The sequence below is a fragment of the Bubalus kerabau genome, chromosome 11, assembly GCF_029407905.1.
Source record: "Bubalus kerabau isolate K-KA32 ecotype Philippines breed swamp buffalo chromosome 11, PCC_UOA_SB_1v2, whole genome shotgun sequence".
NCBI lineage: Eukaryota > Metazoa > Chordata > Mammalia > Artiodactyla > Bovidae > Bubalus > Bubalus kerabau.
In genome coordinates this window covers 33,679,176-33,700,992 of record NC_073634.1, presented here as the reverse complement: position 1 = coordinate 33,700,992, position 21,817 = coordinate 33,679,176, and the positions used below count along the sequence as shown (strand labels likewise).

The 21,817-nt window shown below is 40.1% G+C and overlaps 1 protein-coding gene across 6 annotated transcripts in view; it reads right to left on the bottom strand.

The window, feature by feature from the left end:
* GTF2A1L (general transcription factor IIA subunit 1 like) overlaps window positions 1-10,383 on the bottom strand; it is a 168,394-nt gene extending 158,011 nt beyond the window's left edge. For 5 of the 6 annotated variants that reach the window (XM_055540050.1, XM_055540051.1, XM_055540055.1 and 2 more), the window contains exons 1-3: window positions 9,951-10,218; window positions 7,522-7,623; window positions 7,207-7,330 (exon numbers count right to left, since the gene is read on the bottom strand). In XM_055540050.1, coding sequence (XP_055396025.1) covers window positions 7,207-7,330; window positions 7,522-7,623; window positions 9,951-10,160 — 436 coding nt within the window. In that variant the 5' untranslated portion in view covers window positions 10,161-10,218. The other variant, XM_055540054.1, reaches the window with a different exon arrangement.
* Window positions 10,384-21,817: the final 11,434 nt, after the last annotated feature.

The following is a 21,817-nucleotide window of genomic DNA, read 5'->3' as shown; positions in this document are numbered from 1 at the left end:
CAAAGGAACAGAACAAAGAGCCCAGGGTGACCCCCCGTAAATATAATCAATTGACTTTTGACAAAAGAAGCATAAGCAGTAAGATGGAGCAAATACAGTCTCTTCAACAAAAAGTGCTGAGACTGAACATACCATGCAAAAAAAGAAAAGGAACCTAGATACAGGCCCTACACTCTTCACAAAGACTAACTCAAAACAGATCATAGACCTAAATGTAAAATGCAAAACCATAAAACTCCTAGAAAATAACATAGGAGAAAATCTAGATGACTTGAATATGGCAATGAATTTTTTGATACAACACCAAAAGCACAATCCATGAAAGAAATAACTGATAATTTGGAATTCATTAAAATTAAAAACTGCTTTGTGAAAGACAAGTCAGGAGAATGAGAAGACAAGCCACAGTTTGGGAGAAGATATTTGCAAAAGACATACCTGATAAGAGACTTATTAAAAATACACAAAGAACTCTTAAAACTTAACAACAACAAAATAATCAAATTAAAAAATAAATCAAGCAGCTACACAAACACTTCACCAAAGAAGATATACAGATGGCAGACCTAACACCAATATGCTGATAAATATGCAGAGCAACAAACTCTCATGGTTCAGCCACTTTGGAAAAGTTTGGCACTTTCTTACCAAATGAAATATACTCTTATCATATGATCCAGCAATCACATTCTTTGGTATTTATACACAAAGGAGTTGAAAACTTACTTTTACACAAAAACCTGCACACTCATTTTTACAGAAGTTTTATTCATAATTGCCAAATTCAGAGACCAATATGTCATTGTTCAGGGGATGAGTGTATATTAACTGCAGTACCTCCAGACAATGGAATATTATTTAGTGCTGAAACAAAAGGAGCTATCAAGCCATGAAAAGACACAGAAGGATCTTAAAATCATATTACTAATGGAAAGAAGCCAACCTGAAAAGGCTATATACTATAGTATAATATTCCAAATATATGACAACCTGGAAAAGGCAAAACTATAGAGATATTAGTAGTAAAAAGATCAGTGGTTTCCAAGGAGTGGTGTGAGGGGAACCGATGAAGAGGAGCACAGAAGTATTGGGGGCAATGGAAATACTCTGTATGAAACTATTACAATGGATTCAAATCATTATGCACCTGCCCAACCCTACAGAATGTAGAACACCAAAAGTGATCATGTAAACTGTGACTTTACATATCAATGCAGGTTTATTTATAATTATAACAAATACTGCACTCTCCTGAGGGATGCTGATAACTAAAGAGGCTAATGCTTGAGTAGGGAGCAAGCAGTACATGCGAAATTTCTCTCAAATCTGTGAATCTAAAGATGCTCTTTAAAATTAATTATTTTTAAAAAAGACTATAAATGATATATAATAATAGAATGGTGGTCGTTTAGTCACTAAGTCGTGTCCGACTTTTGTGACCCCATGGACTGTAGCCCACCAGCCTCCTCTGTCCATGGGGATTCTCCAGGCAAGAATACTGGAGTGGGTTCCCATGTCCTCCTCCAGGGGATCTTCCCAACCCAGAAATGGAACCCAGGTCTTCCACAATGCAGGCAGATTCTTTACCATCTGAGCCACCAGGGTATCAAGGCAATTTATGCCTTTTTCATTTCTCACTAAGCATTTGGGGCAGGGTATTATTGACATCTGCACTTGGCACAAAGCCACAATGATTAAAACTGAAGGCACCGTCACATGAAGTAAGCCTGTTAGCACCAAACCCTACTAGTGCTCACTGTATTTACTCTCTACGGCTATTCACTCACAACAACAAAAAAATAAAACCAGCAACAACAAAACTGTTTCACTTAAGAAGTTCCTTGCTGCTAAGTCACTTCAGTCGTGTCCTACTCTGTGCGACCCCAGAGACGGCAGCCCACCAGGCTCCCCTGTCCCTGGGATTCTCCAGGCAAGAGCACTGGAGTGGGTTGCCATTTCCTTCTCCAATGCATGAAAGTGAAAAGTGAAAGTGAAGTCACTCAGTCGTGTCCGACTCCTAGCGACCCCATGGACTGCAGCCTACCAGGCTCCTCCGTCCATGGGATTTTCCAGGCAAGAGTACTGGAGTGGGGTGCCATTTCCTTCTCCAAGAAGTTCCTTAATGTAACTATAAATAATTATTTTTACTAAATTTCAACCCTCAAGTATACTTCCTTTTAATATTCTGTATGAGGAAACTGGAAGAACATATAAAGCATTTCTGTAGCATACAGAAGTACAAGGAAGTACAACGAGATGCAATGGTGCTATTGTTTAAGTTGGGAGCTGACATAGCTAATTTCTTTTTTTCAACAAACACTACTTTTACTTGAAAGAAAAACTGACAGTAACCATGGTTCTTCAAAGCTGGGTATATGGCAGTTTTCTGAAAATGAACTAAGTGTGCCCATCACTTCAAAGAAAAGCGAACTGACAATGTTTGTTTAGGAATGATAAAATTCAAGTTTTCAAGCAAAAATTAGAATTTTGGAAACTATATCCACAACAGTGAGCTTCATTGCTTTCTGATACTTAGAACACTTTTCTGATGAGATGTGGGTGGATGCTAATGACTTTTTACCCTGTATCATGAACAATGTGTCAAATATTTAACTCAGTGAACTAACATTTTCCAAGTCATCAACATATGTTACAAAATTACACATAGGTTAGAGAATCATTCAAAGTGCAAGATACACCAGGGAACTTTAACAAAAAGTCCACTGATATAGTTTCAAAAAGTCCACTGATATTGATTCTACTTTGCACCTAATCTCTCAAAAGCTACCACTTGTTGAGTTTTACCTTAGTACCAAATTACCCAAAAAAGCTATTAAAATACTCCTGCTTTTTCAATTATCTAACCATGGAATTCAGACTTAAATTGAAGAAAGTAGGGAAAACCACTAGACCATTCAGGTATGACCTAAATCAAATCCCTTATGATTATACAGTGGAAGTGAGAAATAGATTTAAGGGCCTAGATCTGATAGATAGAGTGCCTGATGAACTATGGAATGAGGTTCGTGACATTGTACAGGAGACAGGGATCAAGACCATCCCCATGGAAAAGAAATGCAAAAAAGCAAAATGGCTGTCTGAGGAGGCCTTACAAATAGCTGTGAAAAGAAGAGAAGCGAAAAGCAAAGGAGAAAAGGAAAGATATAAGCATCTGAATGCAGAGTTCCAAAGAATAGCAAGGAGAGATAAGAAAGCCTTCTTCAGCGATCAATGCAAAGAAATAGAGGAAAACAATAGAATGGGAAAGACTAGAGATCTCTTCAAGAAAATTAGAGACACCAAGGGGACATTTCATGCAAAGATGGGCTCGATAAAGGACAGAAAAGGTATGGACCTAACAGAAGCAGAAGATATTAAGAAGAGGTGGCAAGAATACACAGAACAACTGTACAAAAAAGATCTTCACGACCCAGATAATCACCACGGTGTGATCACTGACCTAGGGCCAGACATCCTGAAATGTGAAGTCAAGTGGGCCTTAGGAAGCATCACTACGAACAAAGCTAGTGGACATGATGGAATTCCAGTGGAGCTCTTTCAAATCCTGAAAGATGATGCTGTGAAAGTGCTGCACTCAATATGTCAGCAAATTTGGAAAACTCAGCAGTGACCACAGGACTGGAAAAGGTCAGTTTTCATTCCAATCCCAAGGAAAGGCAATGCCAAAGAATGCTCAAACTACCGCACAATTGCAGTCATCTCACACGCTAGTAAAGTAATGCTCAAAATTCTTCAAGCCAGGCTTCAGCAATACGTGAACCGTGAACTTCCTGATGTTCAAGCTGGTTTTAGAAAAGGCAGAGGAACCACAGATCAAATTGTCAACATCCACTGGATCATGGAAAAAGCAAGAGCGTTCCAGAAAAAATCTATTTCTGCTTTATTGACTATGCCAAAGCCTTTGACTGTGTGGATCACAATAAACTGTGGAAAATTCTGAAAGAGATGGGAATACCAGACCACCTGACCTGCCTCTTGAGAAATTTGTATGCAGGTCAGGAAGCAACAGTTAGAACTGGACATGGAACAACAGACTGGTTCCAAATAGGAAAAGGAGTACGTCAAGGCTTTATATTGTCACCCTGCTTATTTAACTTATATGCAGAGTACGTCATGAGAAACGCTGGACTGGAAGAAACACAAGCTGGAATCAAGATTGCCGGGAGAAATATCAATAACCTCAGATATGCAGATGACACCACCCTTATGGCAGAAAGTGAAGAGGAACTCAAAAGCCTCTTGATGAAAGTGAAAGTGGAGAGTGAAAAAGCTGGCTTAAAGCTCAACCTTCAGAAACAAAGATCATGGCATCCTGTCCCATCACTTCATGGAAACAGTGTCAGATTTTATTTTTTGGGCTCCAAAATCACTGCAGATGGTGACTGCAGCCATGAAATTAAAAGACACTTACTCCTTGGAAGGAAAGTTATGACCAACCTAGATAGCATATTCAAAAGCAGAGACACTACTTTGCCAACAATGGTCCGTCTAGTCAAGGCTATGGTTTTTCCAGTAGTCATGTATGGATGTGAGAGTTGGACTGTGAAGAAGGCTGAGTGCCGAAAAATTGATGCTTTTGAACTGTGGTCTTGGAGAAGACTCTTGAGAGTGCCTTGGACTGCAAGGAGATCCAACCGGTCCATTCTGAGGGAGATCAGCCCTGGGATTTCTTTGGAAGGAATGATGCTAAAGCTGAAACTCCAGTACTTTGGCCACCTCATGCGAAGAGTTGACTCATTGGAAAAGACTCCGATGCTGGGAGGGATTGGGGGCAGGAGGAGAAGGGGACGACAGAGGATGAGATGGCTGGATGGCATCACTGACTCGATGGACATGAGTCTGGGTGAACTCTGGGAGTTGGTGATGGACAGGGAGGCCTGGTGTGCTGCGATTCATGGGGTCGCAAAGAGTCAGACACGACTGAGCGACTAAACTGAACTGAACTGAACCATGGAATATTAGATTTTCTTCTTATATGTAGTTTTGCTAAAACTACATATCACAACAGATTAAATTTAGAAATAGATATGAGAATCCAGCTGTCTTGAATTAAGCCAGACATTAACTAGAATTGCAGAAAAGTGAAACAATACCAATCTTCTCACTAAATACTTTTTGTTCTAGAAAAGTTATTTTAAACAAATATATATTAACATGCAATCACTTTTTAAATTAATAAATCAACATTTTAAAAAGTCTCAGCTTTAACTTCTAATATGCCAGATATCTATAACCCAAAAGAAAAGTACTTTGAGATTCTTGATTTCAAAGTGTAAAGCGTTCCTGAGTTACCCCCCACCCAAAAAAAGAAAAAAAAAGCTGACAATTGAAGATACAGCAAATTATTAAACAAATGGATAATACGAAGAAAACATAATAAAATTTGTGGAACAGACAAAGGCAAATGACTTATTCCATTGTAGATTTAATTAGAACTTGTTATCAAGAGATGAAAAGGTTGTAGAAGTTTAGGTTATCTTAATCAGGCTTTTAAAAGCATACAATGAGAAGACATAAAAAGCACTTCCAATTTTATGAGGTTAGTAATTTACTAGGTACTGGAGTACCTAGAAATGAAGATGGAAGGCAGTAAGGCCTACGGTGCAGTTTTACAGGACACGCGTGCTTCCTCTTCACTTCATTATGAATGAAGCAGGAGAGAATAAGAAAAACTATCTTGTTTAAATGTAATTATGTCTATTATTCTAACCTCTAAGAAAGAAATTAGAATGAAGCATTGAGTGAAAGTCAGCTAGATATATTAGTTGCAAGACTATTTTGTGATTTAAATCATTGGTAATATTACCATCTTGCGGCAAAATCTAGTATTGCAATTTTGAATGACAGATAGTGAAAGTGTTCTGGCTATTCTTTTTTCAAGAACTACACTTTTGATAAAATCCAGTCAAGTATATTACTCCTCCACATGGACCACACTCCAAGCCACTCCTAAGGAAAAAAATCTTTAAAGTTCTTTAATGATGAAAAAAAGAGTAAAAGAATGTTATTTAAATGCAGAAATAAAAGGAATGCCCTAATAAAACAGTAAAATTAAAAATGAAAGCATAGCCAAAAAAAAATTTGATGGAAAATGTTTCAGTGTGTCAACTAAGTAATTAAAACTGCTATGGCTAACTCTTACAGTGCAATATTCTACATTTTAAGCACAGAGTCAGATAAAAGCTGTTTGGTAACTCACCACTCTTTGCTGGTTTCATTTTTATACATTATCATTGCTACCACACTTAAATTCTCTCATCTTGTTATAGAGAAGGTACAAGCCTACTTACTATTGTCCCTTTGCCTTGGCCCACACCAGTTTGTACTGACAATTTAATCCACCCTTACAGACATTAATCTATTGAATCCCAGCTAAATCAAATAAAACCTACTTTGTGTGTGTGTGTCTGTCTGGGCATGTCTGTATCTAGGTGTGTCTGCTGGTGTGTGCCTCTGCGTCTGTCAGTGTCTCTATCTGCCTGCTTCTCTGTGTATCAACAAGAAAATGTATACACATACACATATCAGGACAGCATAATGATCGTAAGAATCAGGGGAGAAAAAAGAAATAAAGGCTAGAAAGACATAATAGTATTGCTAACAGCTAATCTTTTCCAGTGTAAACTAATAGACATATTATGGACAAATATTTCCCTTAAAAGCAGAGATCTAGATTCACTAGGATCAAGATTAGTGACAATACACGTAAGGTCCATTTCTAGGCATCTTCACAAAAGCTCCATTTTGCTTCCAATTCAATGGCAAATTTATAATACATACAGACAGCAAGAAAAAAGAGTGTACAAGCTTGCAAGTACCCATCTTTCCCTCTGCTTCTTTACCAGCAATGGCTGGATTACTCCTTGGCTACAGCCAATTAAATTTTCTGAAATAACCAGAGGTCACTCCCAATAGCCCATGAACTATACAACTGTTCTTCTGAAGTATGGTTTTGTCACCTTTTGGGACTACAGAATTAAAAAAAAAAGAAAAATAGTTTAAACAACCTAATTTTCTTATCAATAATTACATGGCAGTGATGACTTATCCTGCATTCATTTATTTAACAATGATTTTTGAAGTCCAAGCCCTCTTACCTTAAAAATATTACCCTAATTCAAAACCACCACCAAAGGAGAATTTGTTACAAAGACAAATACTACTAATTTACTAACTGTATCCAACCTGCTGATGATTGCAATGTTTGGTGCAAGCTGTGTGGCAACTGAAGAGTGAACAGAGGTGAATGAACACTATTTCTGAAGAAGTCTTCTGTGGCTTTAGATTGCAAAACCTTTGTTTCCCAGAGCTGCAGAGAGAAACAAAATGTTGGCTTTAAAAAACAATTAGGATATTTACTGCTATTCTTTTAACTTTTAAATTGTCAACTGAAATCTCAATAAGTGGGTAAGTATTAAATGCTAATTAAGAGCTCTGAATTATAGTTTAGCCATTTTTTAAGCTGAAAAAACAAAAGACAAACTTTTACTCTCTACAAACCTGCTTCAAGTCTTTTAAGACTTCTTCTTCCACACCTTCTTCAGCAAAGAGATCCCTCACTCCTTCAATCACATCTTCAATTACAGATCTGTAAAGTTTAGCCTACATAAAAGCAATTGTTAAAAGTTTTACATTCAAGTTTGAGCATGCCCAGCCTTAAAAAACATGAAATGTACACTTTCTAATCTTATATTTAAAGAAAAGCCACCACAAGGATTTTCACTAAATGCATCCTATTCCCAGTATAGTCTTAGCTTTTCATAAATTGTGTTAATTTCAGATCCATAGTCTCAGTTTATCTATAAGGCTGAATCACAATGAGAGTGTAGGCTGCTCACTCAGGTCTGACTCTTTGTGACCGCAGGGACTACAGTCTGTTAGGTTCCTCTGTACAAGGGATATTTCAGACAGGAATACTGGAGTGGGCTGCCACTTTCCTCCTCCAGGGGATCCTCCCAGCCCAGGGATTAAACTGGCATCTCCTGGGTTTTCTGCATTGCAGGAGGTTCTTTACCTGCTGAGCCATCAGGGAAGCCCTGAATCACAATACTACAAGAAAATACGAGGTACAAATCTCATCAAGATGTATGCTTGTTTTTATGTTCCCTGACTTCTGTGCCAGTATTTAACCTCCCCAGTCCTTTTTAAAAGGAAATGAATTTAAGGCAGGTGGAAATGAACCTTTTGTTCAGTTTACTCTTTTCTCAAACAGATCAAAAGAGCATTTTTAGAGTTTATTATTTCCACAAATGTAAATAAATTCCAACTCATAAATTTGGGGCAGGCATTTACAATAGTCACCAAAGTGCTTCCTACTTCCAAAACACACATAATCCAAAAGATATCCTGAACCATGTCAAGTAAACTGCAACAAAAAGGATTTCCTAAGAGGGACAGAAACTAAGAAACTAAATGAACCTTATCCTTCCATAGTCTGCAGAGAGTAAGTAACATCCTAAAAGCAGATTTTTACCAGATTAAAAATTGGTCTATATCAATAGAAAAATAGCCCTTGCGAAATAAACTCAGTCCTTCAAATCTATGTAAACTGCGCTTCACTTCCACCATAATCCTGGCAGTCCAGTGGTTAAGACTCAATGCTTTCACTACTGGGGGCACGAGTTTAATCTCTAGTCAAGGAATGAAGATTCATTGCAAGTCATACAGCATGGCCAAAACATAAAATAAAATATAAAAATAAATAAAATTTTAAAATTAATGCAAAAAAAAAAAGAGCCATGCTAAGTATACTAACAATACTGACCTGACCTAGTGGACTGATAGGAAATGACAAAATAGGAATGTAGTTGAATTGCTCTTATTTCAGCAATTAACAGGCCAAATTGAAAATTCTGTTATTCAAGGACTGCTTTTTCATACCACTCAGTAAATAAATACGTTCATGCCAAGAGTAGTTAGGCTTTACACTTATCCTTCTGAGGACGAAGGGTAAGCCTATAAATAAGCCAATCAACAATATTTTAAGTAATATGTTATTCACAAATATAAACAGTAAGATTAGGTGCTCTAGATTAGTCTCTTCTTCTAAAACAGTTTACCCTGATAAAGGAGTGCTAAACTGAGGCTTCAGTGTTGGTCTCAGCTAGTGTGATCACATTTAAAGCAAGGGGGAAAAACTCCTAGGGATAAAAACATCTTTTAAGATCTACCCTCAGAATGTAACAGCAGCCATCGAAAATGACCCATTACAACACAAAATTTCAAAAGCAAAGTAGGAACTGAACGTACTTTCTCTTCTAGGACTACAGTTAGACTTTATGTTTATCTTCATTATAATCAAATGGTATACATGGTAAATTCAAGTATAATTATTTTACATATCTTAAAACACACTAAAATCAGACAATGGATACACATTATGAAAATAACTTTTCTCAAGACATGAACCCTTTTATGCTGTATATGTATAGGTGGAACCCATAAAATACCACAGATCTGGACAAACTACATTGCCTTTAACCAAATGTGAACTTTTGACTTGAAATGAACTGAAAATCAACATGACTCCTTGCCTTTATCTTTAATTCAGGTTTTTAAGATTGATAGAAAGTCTCACAAGGCCATTTAACCTATCAATTCTCATGTGAGGTTTAGGTACTCCTTAGCGGTAGGAGAGCAACGTCTCCGTTTATCAATTTCAATTGAACACTTAAACATTAAGATACTTACGGATGGGAAAATGGAAGGATGAGGGAGACCTCTAAAAATATGTGTTGGGGTAACAAAGTATCACATTACCTGTTGTATCAGTTAAATAATACAGCTTAGATTCAACAGCGGCCATACTAAAATTAAGGGCTACAATTAAAAGTAAAACTGAATTTAGTAATTCTAAACACATAGGAAACTGGAAGGGCTAAGGTGCATTCCACCTCTAACCACCATCCCACATCCGTATTCTAGAGGACCTCAGTTTGGATGAGAAGCGAGAAGGAGAAGAGGAGGGACATCTGCTCTTCTGATGGGAGCCAGATCCAACTTCCAGGTGAGCTACTGGCTCTAATCCGTGTCCTCCAACATGGAGGCGAAGAACAGCAGAAGCCCCTAAGAGAGAGGGCCTCTGAATGTCTGTGAAGGGCCAGGAGGAAAAAAAGTGGTGTGCGGAGCTCCGCTTCCATGACCGCAGGGTCACACTCCCCGCCCACGGGGCGCAGGCCAAGAGGCCATGCTGATGATCCTCACTTACCACCCAGTTGACACAATCCATGACACCGGCTCCAGCGCCTTGCTGCTTGCGCCTGCGCAGCACGAGGTGCATCACCGAGGACGGCCCCCTGTGGGCTTTGAATGTGGGTGCACGTTGTCCGTGCAACTACGTCAAGACGCTGCGGGCGGGGCAGGGGAGGAGAGAAGGTTAATAAACCGATCAGGGTTAACTGGAGATTAGGTGCTGAGGTAGGGGAGAGGTTGGTCTACTGGAGCAAAGAAACCACCAGAGTAATCAGCTTTGGGCTGTTCACATGACCCTTAAAGAGCCTTTATTTTCTCAAGTTGTAAAATAAAGGCTACCAAAATAGGGAATGAGCAATGCAGTGGTAGATCCCAGTTCACTTTACCTTTGAAAAGAGAGGAATTAGAGGTGTCTGTCTTCTACTAATTTTCATTCCTCTCCTTAGGCCCCACTCACAGCTGAACTCCAGTATGTAACAAGAATCTAACTCTTTTAAGATGGGTTCTCAAAGTGTGGGACAGCAGCAACCGCTTCATCTGGGAAGCTGTTAAAATGCAAATTATTGGGTCCCACCCCAGACTTTACTGGGCTTCCCTGGAAGTTCAGCTGGTAAAGAATCCACCTGCAATGCAGGAGAACCCGGTTCGATCCCTGGGTCGGGAAGATATCCTGGAGAAGAGTTAGGCTATCCCTCCAGTATTCTTGGGCTTTCCTGGTGGCTCAGACAGTAAAGAATCCGCCTGCGATGCGGGAGACCTGGGTTCAATCCCTGAGCTGGGAAGATCCCCTGGAGAAGGGCGTGGCAACTCACTCCTGTATTCTTGCCTGGAGAATCCCCAAGGACAGAGGAGGCTGGCGAGCTACAGTCCATGGGGTTACAAAGAGTTGGACACAACTGAGCGACTAAGCACAGCACAGCACAGCCAGATTTCCTGAGTCTGAAACTCCAGAGGTGACAACCTAGCCTTCTGTAAGCTTAACATTCTCTCCAGGTGATTCTGATGGGCACTTAAATAAGACTTGGTGTCCCAAAACTAAGATTCTCAACTTTGTCTGCACACTGAAATCACCTGCAGATTATTAAAGGTTTGGCACCTGGGTCTCTCCCCCAGAGAATCTGATTCTATCTTATGCAGCCAAGGTGGAGAACCGCTGCTAAAATAAAGTCATTATCCCAATACCACCCAGCTCCTTTTCCTCCTCAGGCAGAAATCACAGTCTCTTGACCTGTAACAATTCCCTCCTTCCCTTGAAGGGTAAAGCATCCAGGGGCACAGCTTGCCTGGGGCTGAGGGCAGATGTAAGCACAGATAACCTGGAGGGTTAGATAATGCAAGAAGTCATCTATTGCCAGTACTCTGCCTTTCAAAGAAGCCTTTCTGTCCTATCAGATAGGTCCTGACCTAACCAGAAGACTTAAATCAGTTAATGATTAAAAATCCTATCAGGTTTAAAATTGAGTATTTGTGCATGTAAATTCTGGAGAAGGAAATGGCAACCCACTCCAGTATTCTTGCCTGGAGAATCCCAGGGACGGCGGAGCCTGGTGGGCTGCCGTCTGTGGGGTCACACAGAGTCGGACACGACTGAAGTGACTTAGCGGCAGCAGCAGCAGCAGCATGTAAATTCAGTACAGCCACTTACGCCCAACCATTCTGTATTTGCTTTGCCTGGGTCAGGTACCTTATGGTTGATGAGTTTCAAGAAGCTGATTTATATGAAGCTCTTTAGAAGATTTTCCTATATTGAAAACTATCTGAAATTTCTTTTTCAAAAAGTCAAGAATTTTATATAATCATTTTTAATGATTGTGTCTCTACCTGGCAATTTACCACCAAAATTATTTAAAGTGACATCTTACACCTAAAATAGAAAAGCTAGAAACAGTTATTGATTCCTGCTGATATCAAAATATCCAATTAAATTATCCAACCTGGGAAATAAGCTGAAATTCTCATTTATCATCTTTTTCATAGTCAAATTTTAAAACTTGATTCCTAAATGCATAGAATTGGTAATCACTTAACTTTCTGTGATAGCATACTATCTTATATTCGGGCTTCCCTGATGATTCAGCAGGTAAAGAATCTGCCTACCATGCAAGAGACTTCGTTATATGTTCTATCCTTCTCAGATGAACATATGTACTTTTGAAATTAAATGTGGACCTTGGAACTCATCAGTTCAGTTTAGTCGTTCAGTCGTGTCCGATTCTTTGAGACCCCATGGACCACAGCACGCCAGGCCTCCCTGTCCATCACCAACTCCCAGAGTTTACCCAAATTCATGTCCATTGAGTCAGTGATGCCATCCAACCATCTCATCCTCTGTCATCCCTTTCTCCTCCTGCCTTCAATATTTCCCAGCATCAGGGTCTTTTCCAAGGAGTCAATTCTTCACATCAGGTGACCAAAGTACTGGAGTTTCAGCTTCAGCATCAGTCCTTCCAATGAACACTCAGGACTAATCTCCTTTAGAACGGACTGGTTGGATCTCCTTACAGCCCAAGGGACTCTCAAGAGTCCTCTCCAACACCACAGTTCAAAACCATCAGTTCTTTGGTGCTGAGCTTTCTTTATAATCCAACTCTCACATCCATACATGATTACTGGAAAAACCATAGCCTTAACTAGATGGACCTTTGTTGACAAAGTAATGTCTCTGCTTTTTATTATGCTGTCTAGATTGGTGATAACTTTCCTTCCAAGGACTGTCTTTTCATTTCATGGCTACAGTCACCATCTGCAGTAATTTTGGAGCCCCAAAAAGCAAAGTCTGTCACTGTTTCCACTGTTTCCCCATCTATTTGCCATGAAGTGATGGGACTGGATGCCATGATATTAGTTTTCTGAATGTTGAGCTTTAAGCAAACTTTTGCACTCTCCGCTTTTACTTTCATCAAGAGGCTTTGAGTTCCTCTTCACTTTCTACCATAAGGGTGGTGTCATCAGCATATCTGAGGTTATTGATATTTCTCCCGGCAATCTTGATTCCAGTTTGTGTTTCTTCCAGTCCAGCGTTTCTCATGATGTACTCTGCATATAAGTTAAATAAGCAGGGTGACAATATACAACCTTGACGTACTCCTTTTCCCATTTGGAACCAGTCTGTTGTTCCATGTCCAGTTCTAACTGTTGCTTCCTGACCTGCATATAGGTTTCTCAAGAGGCAGGTCAGGTGGTCTGGTATTCCCATCTCTTTCAGAATTTTCCACAGTTTATTGTGATCCACACAGTCAAAGGCTTTGGCATAGTCAATAAAGCAGAAATAGATTTTTTCTGGAACGCTCTTGCTTTTTCCATGATCCAGTGGATGTTGACAATTTGATCTGTGGTTCCTCTGCCTTTTCTAAAACCAGCTTGAACATCTGGAAGTTCACGGTTCACATATTGCTGAAGCCTGGCTTGGAGAATTTTGAGCATTACTTTACTAGCGTGTGAGATGCGTGCAATTGTGCAGTAGTTTGAGCATTCTTTGGCATTGCCTTTCCTTGGGATTGGAATGAAAACTGACCTTTTCCAGTCCTGTGGTCACTGCTGAGTTTTCTAAATTTGCTGGCATACTCAGTGCAGCACTTTCACAGCATCATCTTTCAGGATTTGAAAGAGCTCCACTGGAATTCCATCACCTCCACTAGCTTTGTTCATAGTGATGCTTCCTAAGGCCCACTTGACTTCACATTTCAGGATGTCTGGCTCTAGGTCAGTGAGCACACCGTGGTGATTATCTGGGTCATGAAGATCTTTTTTGTACAGTTGTTCTGTGTATTCTTGCCACCTCTTCTTAGTATCTTTTCCTTCTGTTAGGTCCATACCATCTCTGTCCTTTTTTGAGCCTATCTTTGCATGAAATGTTCCCTTGGTATCTCTAATTTTCTTGAAGAGATCTCTAGTCTTTCCCATTCTATTGTTTTCCTCTATTTCTTTGCACTGATCACTGAGGAAGGCTTTCTTATCTCTCCTTGCTATTCTTTGGAACTCTGCATTCAAATGGGTATATCTTTCCTTTTCTCCTTTGCTTTTTGCTTCTTTTCTTTTCACAGATATTTGTAAGGCCTTGTCATACAACCATTTTGCCTTTTTGCATTTCTTTTTCTTGGGGATGGTCTTGATCCCTGTCTCCTGTACAATGTCATGAACCTCTGTCCATAGTTCATCAGTCACTCTATCAGATATAGTCTCTTAAATATATTTGTCACTTCCACTGTATAATCGTAAGCAATTTGAAGTTGGTAATGGACAGGGAGACCTGGCATTCATGGGGTCACAAAGAGTCAGACACGACTGAGCGACTTAAGTGAACTGAACTGATACCTGAGTGGTCTAGTGATTTTCTCTACTTTCTTCAATTTAAGTCTGAATTTGGCAATAAGGAGTTCATGCTCTGAGCCACAGTCTTGTTCCCGGTCTTATTTTTGCTGACTGTATAGAGCATCTCCATCTTTGGCTGCAAAGAATATAATCAGTCTGATTTTGGTATTGACCATCTGGTGATGTCCATGTGTAGGGTCTTCTCTTGTGTTGTTGGAAGAGGGTGTTTGCTATGACCCGTGCATTCTCTTGGCAAAACTCTATTAGCCTTTTCCCTGCTCCATTCTGTACTCCAAGGCCAAATTTGCCTGTTACTCCAGGTGTTTCTTGACTTCCTACTTTTGCATTCAAATCCCCTATAATGAAAAGGACATATTTTTTGGATGTTAGTTCTAAAAGGTCTTGTAAGTCTTCATAGAACCATTCAAGTTTAGCTCCTTATAAAAAGTGACTATGTTGAACTGTTATTTCTTAGTATATTTAGTGGACTCAGGTTGCAGAGAGGTTATGTAACTTTAGCAGAGAGATGTCAGTAACTTTCCATTTGCCCCTGAGGGTCTGTTTTGCCTGGTCACTAGACTGAGATGTAGTTTCTTCCCAACAGTAGACAATGGCTTTTAGAGAAGGTATACTTTAACATGGAAACTTACATTACCATATGTAGAATAGATAGCCAATGGGAATTTGCTGTATGGGTCAGGAAACTCAAACTGGTGCTCTAAATCAATCTAGAGGGGTGGGATGGGGTGGGAGATGGGAGGGAGGCTCAAAAGGGAGGGGATATATGGATACCTATGGCTGATTCATGTAGACATTTGACAGAAAACAACAAAATTCTGTACAGCAATTATGCTTCAATTAAAAAAAATTTTTTTAAAAGAAAGAAAAGAAAAAAAATAGAGGAGGTATACTTTAACCTACATTCCAGGTGAATCCAGGCTGCAAATCTGCTCTGAACCTGTGATAGCCAGCTTCCAAGATGGCCCCCAAAATTCCTTACTTCCTGGTATTCACGACCTTGTGTTTGCCCCTCCCACACTGTACCATGGTTCGTCTGGGTGACCCATAGAATAAAGCAGAAGTAATGACGTGCCACTGCTAAGATTACGTTATAAATGACTATGGCTTCCATCTTTGGATTCCTTCAGATTACTCACTTGGGAGAAGATAGCTGTCATGTTGTAAGGATAGTCAAACACTCAACCTGTGGAGAGGTCCATGTGGTAAAGAACCAAGACTCCAGTCCACAGCCAGCAGGGATCAGAAGCCTGTAGACAATCTCAAAAGTAAGCTTGGAAATTGATCCCCCCCATATGGGCTTTCAGATGACTGCAGCCCTGACTGATAGCCTGTCTGTATCCATTTGAGCGACTCTGAACGAGAAACACCCTCGAGGCATCTCCCAGATTCCCAATCCTCTGAAACTGTGCGAGATAATAAATATTTGTCATTTAAGCAGTTAATATTGGGGATAATTTGTTACACAAAATGGGATAGCTAATACAGGCCCCATTCTCTGATTGAACTGTGACTAGTGAAGACTTGGTTTTTTCTCATTGTAATCTCAGCATGTAAAGTTTCTTGAATATCCTCATCAGTCCCAAGAGCATTTGAAAAGTATGTAAAGGAATCTGTACAGGCTGATATTTGATAGTGTTGACCCCAGGTTATCATCAAACAAGCAGACTGTTGTAGTCATGTAATGATCACATTTCTTTTGTCAATTTTTCAAACTCAGAAGGGAAGTGTGGTGCATACACGAAACACTTTTGATGCTAAAATTTAAATTTCCAGATCCCAAAGTCTCAGTGAGGCAATTTTACAGTGACTCTTTTTTATGTTAGTAAATAGAGAATAAGAAAGGAATGCTGAGCTTTGGTCCTTCTTTGAGTATGTAGTTCTTTGAAAGTACACCTGTGGCGAAGCATAAAGCTCCTCCCCGATTGCCCATCCCAGCTCAAAGCATCAGACTTTCATCTCCTCCTGCTTTGTTTAGAAGCTATAATATCTATTTAATGTATCATTTGTAATCAACACTGGTTTTACAACATTTAAGCAAATCTTAATAATCAGATTAATTTCTCTGCCTTCCGTATGTTCTTATTACTTTTGCCTGGAGGTTTCAGTGATATTATTACAAAAGTAAAGAAACAATTTCTCTTTGCTTATTGTGAGAAAAGGCCATATCTATGAAGTCCTTTCTCTGAATAAGAATGTTTTTTAAAATGTATTTTAGAGACAGCCCATTATCTTTTACATATTAAATTTTACAGTCAAACACAGGGCATTTCAGTAACTCTAGATTCTAAATAATATATTTATCAGTAATGAAAAATACAAGTTAGTCTATGAGCATATGGCTTAAGGCAGCAAATATTTATAATTAGTTTCTGAACATTTTTTACACAATGCAGTAAACCCAGCAGTATTGTGTTTCTCTGCTTCTGTTTCATCCTTCACATCATTCAGGAAATGAAAATTCAGATAATCACTGCCTTACCTTGTAACTTTGAAATGTTTGTGATGTTAGTAGTTCTGATTTATACTTTGCACTTTTATAACATTTTCCATTTTCTAATACAACTGTAAAATCAACTTACATTATTGGAACATCAGATACAATTCCACCATGCAGAATCCCTCCCCCAACCTCAACAGGAATTCAGCTAAAATGACCCTGTGACACAGTTCTATGGCCAACTGGTGACCTTATCACATGGTGGAACACTGTTCATGATCATATTACAACCTATTTTTTAAATGCTTATCTCATCTACTTAGCACAGCAGTATAGTGTTACAGTTAAGCACAAAGACTGGAACCAGACTGGGTGGGTTCAAATCCCAGCTTTTCCCATTTATAGCATGTAAACTGTGGTGTTTACATTTGAACTGTGGTGTTGGAGAAGATTCTTGAGTCCTTTGGACTGCAAGGAGATCCAACCAGTCCATCCTAAAGGAAATCAGTCCTGAATATTCATTGGAAGGACTGATGCTGAAGCTGAAACTCCAATACTTTGGGCACCTGATGGGAAAAACCGACTCATTGGAAAAGATCCTGATGCTAGGAAAGATTGAAGGTGGGAAGAGAAGGGGATGACAGAAGATGAGATGGTTGAATGGCATCACTGATGCGATGGATATGAATTTGAGTAAGCTCCAGGAGTTGGTGATGGATGGGGAAGCCTGGCATGCTGCAGTCCATGGGGTCACAAAAGTAGGACACAACTGAGCAACTGAACCGAACTGAACTGAATTGAGCATGTAAACTTGTGCAAATTTATTTGCTTCCCTTGTGGCTCAGACAGTAAAGAATCTGCCTGCAATGCTGGAGACATGGGTTCGATCCCTGGTTCAGGAAGATCCCCTGGAGAAGGGAATGGCTACCCACTCCAGTATTCTTGCCTGGAGAATTCCATGGACAGAGGAGCCTGGTGCGTTATAGTCCATGGGGTCACATAAGACTGAGCGGCTAACACATTAATATTGAAGAGATGTACACATTGTGTACGTATGAAAATTAGTGACTATAATTAACTCATGGAAAGTGTGAAGGATGTCTTCAAACACAATTTTCTCTGTGGCTACTTTCCAACATTCTCATCAGGGTCTTGATAAGAATTCAGTAATTTCCAAGTTATCAAATGATTTCATTTTCATTACTTTAATCACAATATGTATAATCAAATATGAACATGAAATATTAGCAAGAATAATGTCTGTCTCCAGCGAATTTTCCAACCTAAATTTCTACTTAGAGAAGACAGTGGTAAAAACTAATACATTGAACTTAAGGCTATGACCTGGAAAGAACCAACCAGCTTTGTTCCCACAATAACTGTACTTATCTTCTTTCATAATTGGTCTCATTTTGTAAGGTGTAATGGTAGGATCTTAAATATTCTATGTTATCATAGGTGCTTCAAATATCAGGAGAGGCAGGGACAACATGAATTAGACACACTCCTGCCTATTATTTCTACTGTGCTGTGCTGTGCTTAGTTGCTCAGTTGTGTCTGACTCTTTGTGACCCTATGGACTGTAGCCTTCGAGGCTCTTCTGTCCATTGGGATTCTCCAGGCAAGAATACTTACTGGAGTGGGTTGCCATGCCCTCCTCCAGGGGATCTTCCCAACCCAGGGATTGAACCCAGGTCTCCTGCATGCAGGTGGATTCTTTACCAGCTGAGCCACCAGGGTAGCCCAAGAATACTACCAAGTACAGCTTTAAAAAAGCTGTACTACTAAGTACAGTTTAAAAAAACTCTGGATATTACACATAAAAGATGGAGAGAAGAGCACAGACCAGTTAGGGACCTCACACCCCAAAGAATGCACAGCAATAAATTCCCATGTTTTCTATTTACCTTGTCTATAACAGACTGGGTACTGCTGAAGCTGGCAATTCAGAGACATCAAAGGTCACAGACAAAAAAGAATAAAAACTCTTTTTTATACAGCCAAGGGCCAGAAAAATGGGCAGCAAGACAGAAAACTCTTATTAGACAAAAACTGGTCTACTTCACAGAGAAGGCAATGGCACCCCACTGGAATGGCCTGGAAAATCCCATGGATGGAGAAGCCTGGTGGGCTGCAGTCCATGGGGTCGCTAAACTGAGTGACTTCACTTTCACTTTTCACTTTCATGCATTGGAGAAGGAAATGGCAACCCACTCCAGTGTTCTTGCCTGGAGAATCCCAGGGACGGGGGAGCCTCGTGGGCTGCCGTATATGGGAGTCGCACAGAGTCAGACATGACTAAAGTGACTGAGCAGCAGCAGCAGCAGCAGCTCTACTTCAAACACCAAAGAAGAAAACTGACCCCAATTCACCCCTGTCAGCAAAGGCAGAGTAGAGTTTAGACTTCCACTCTTGCCCAGCTGCACTGAGGTGCAGCCCTCCCCATGATGTCACTGAAGGCCATGTGGGTTGCTTGGACTTGTCCCCCTACCCAACTATAATGAGTCATCCCCACCAACCACTAAGGTGGTGTCAAAGAAAACCAAGACTTTCATTCCTGCTAGGTGGCAGTGAAACCTCCCTCTGAAGTGTTGGTGGAGGCCACATAAGGAGTCACAAGATTCCCCTCCCTGTGTCAACCAGCATGATGTCAGTGGAAGCCAAATGGGGAGCCTGAACACCCACTCTATCCAGCAGTCACTAGGAGATCCTCCTCCCCTAGGCTGTCAGCAGAGACTGAGCCAGAAAACAGGACCCTTCACTTCTACCTGCTACAGCAAGTGGGCACGTTCACCTTCCTCCACTGGCCCTGTATCAGAGGAGACCTGCTAAGACAGAAGATTTAAATAAGATCCAGAGTCTCATAACGACCAAAATGTCCAGGATATAATTGAAAATCAGTTGTCATACCAATAACCAGGAAAATCTCTACTTAAATGAGAAGAGACAATTGACACCAACACAGAGATGACTTAAGATGTTGGAATTATCTGATGAGGACCCTAGAAGCAGCCTTCATAAAACTGCTTTGATGAGAAATTAAGCAAGTAATTTAAAGAGTGATTTAAACAAAAGTGGAAAATCTCAGCAAAAAAATAGATATAAGGAAGAACCAAATGGATATTTTATAAATGAAAATACAATGACCAAAATAAAAGATTCAATGGATAGGTTTATTATGGGTTAAAATATGTTCTTCCCAAAAGGTATTTGAAGTCCTAACTCATTGCACCTCAGAATGTGACTGTATTTGGAAATAGAGTCATTGCAAATATAATTAGTTAAGATTGAGATCAGATTGGAGTAGGATGAGCCCCTAATCCAGTGTGTTGTTGTTGTTTAGTTGCTAAGTCATGTCCAACTCTTTTGTGACCCCACAGCCTGTAGCCTGCAGCGTGCCAGGCTCCTCTGTCCATGGCATTTCCCAGGCAAGAATACTGGAATGAGGTGCCATCTCCTTCTCCAGGGCATCTTCCTGAACCAGGAATCGAACCTGCGTCTCCTGCATTAGCAGGCAGTTTCTTTACCACTGAGCCACCAGGGAAGGCCAATCCAATATGACTGATACACTTACAAGAAAAGGACAAAGATACACAAAGAAGACAGCCATGTGACCACAGGCAGAGATAGGAGTGATGCATCTTACAAGCCAAGCAACACCAAGGATAACTGGCAATCACCAGAAGCTAAAAGAAACATGGAAGAAATTCGCCCCTACAAGTTTCAGAGGTGGTATGGCTCTATCACCACATTGATTTCAAACTTCTGCTACTGCTGCTGCTAAGTCACTTCAGTCGTATCCGACTCTGTGCGACCCCATAGATGGCAGCCCACCAGGCTCCCCGTCCCTGGGATTCTCCAGGCAAGAGCACTGGAGTGGGTTGCCATTTCCTTCTCCAATGCATGAAAGTGAAAAGTGAAAGTGAAGTCGCTCAGTCGTGTCCGACTCCTAGCGACCCCATGGACTGCAGCCTACCAGGCCCCTCCGTCCGTGGGATTTTCCAGGCAAGAGTACTGGAGTGGGGTGCCATTGCCTTCTCCATTCAAACTTCTAGCCAAACTTTAAACTTAGGCCAATATATTTCTGTTATTTTTTAAGTTGCCCAGGTTATGGTAGTTTGTTATGGCAGCCCTGGTAAATATAGGGCTCAACAGCAGAATGAAGATGAGAAAGGAAAGACTCAATGAACTTGAAAAAAGAACAGTAGAAATAACCCAATTTGAATAATAGAAATGGTCAATTCAAATGCAAGTGGATTTCTTTATTAATTAAAAAAAGTTTAATAGTACTAAAATACATATAACATGAAATTTACTTAAACTTTTTTAAAATTTATTTATTTTTAGCTGAAGGATAATTGCTTTATAGTATTGCATTGGTTTCTACCAAATATCAACATGAATCAGAGATAGCTTTCCCCATGTCCCCTCCCACTTGAATCTCCCTCCCACCTCCCTCCCCACCCGAACCCTCTAGGTTGTTTTCAAGCCCCAGTTTGAGTTCCCTAAGTCATACAGAAAATTCCCATTGACTATCTATTTACATATGGTAATGTATGTTTCCATGTTGCTCTCTCCATACCTCCCACTCTCTCCTTCTTCCCCCACCAGCTGTGTCCATAAATCTGTTCTCAATGTCTGTGTCTCCATTGCTGCTTTGCAAATAGTTCATCAGTACCATCTTTCTAGATTCCATATATATGTGTTCAGTTCAGTGCAGTCACTCAGTCATGTCTGACTCTTTGCAACCCCATGAATTGCAGCACGCCAGGCCTCCCTGTCCATCACCAACTCCCGGAGTTCACCCAAACTCATGTCCATAGAGTCGGTGATGCC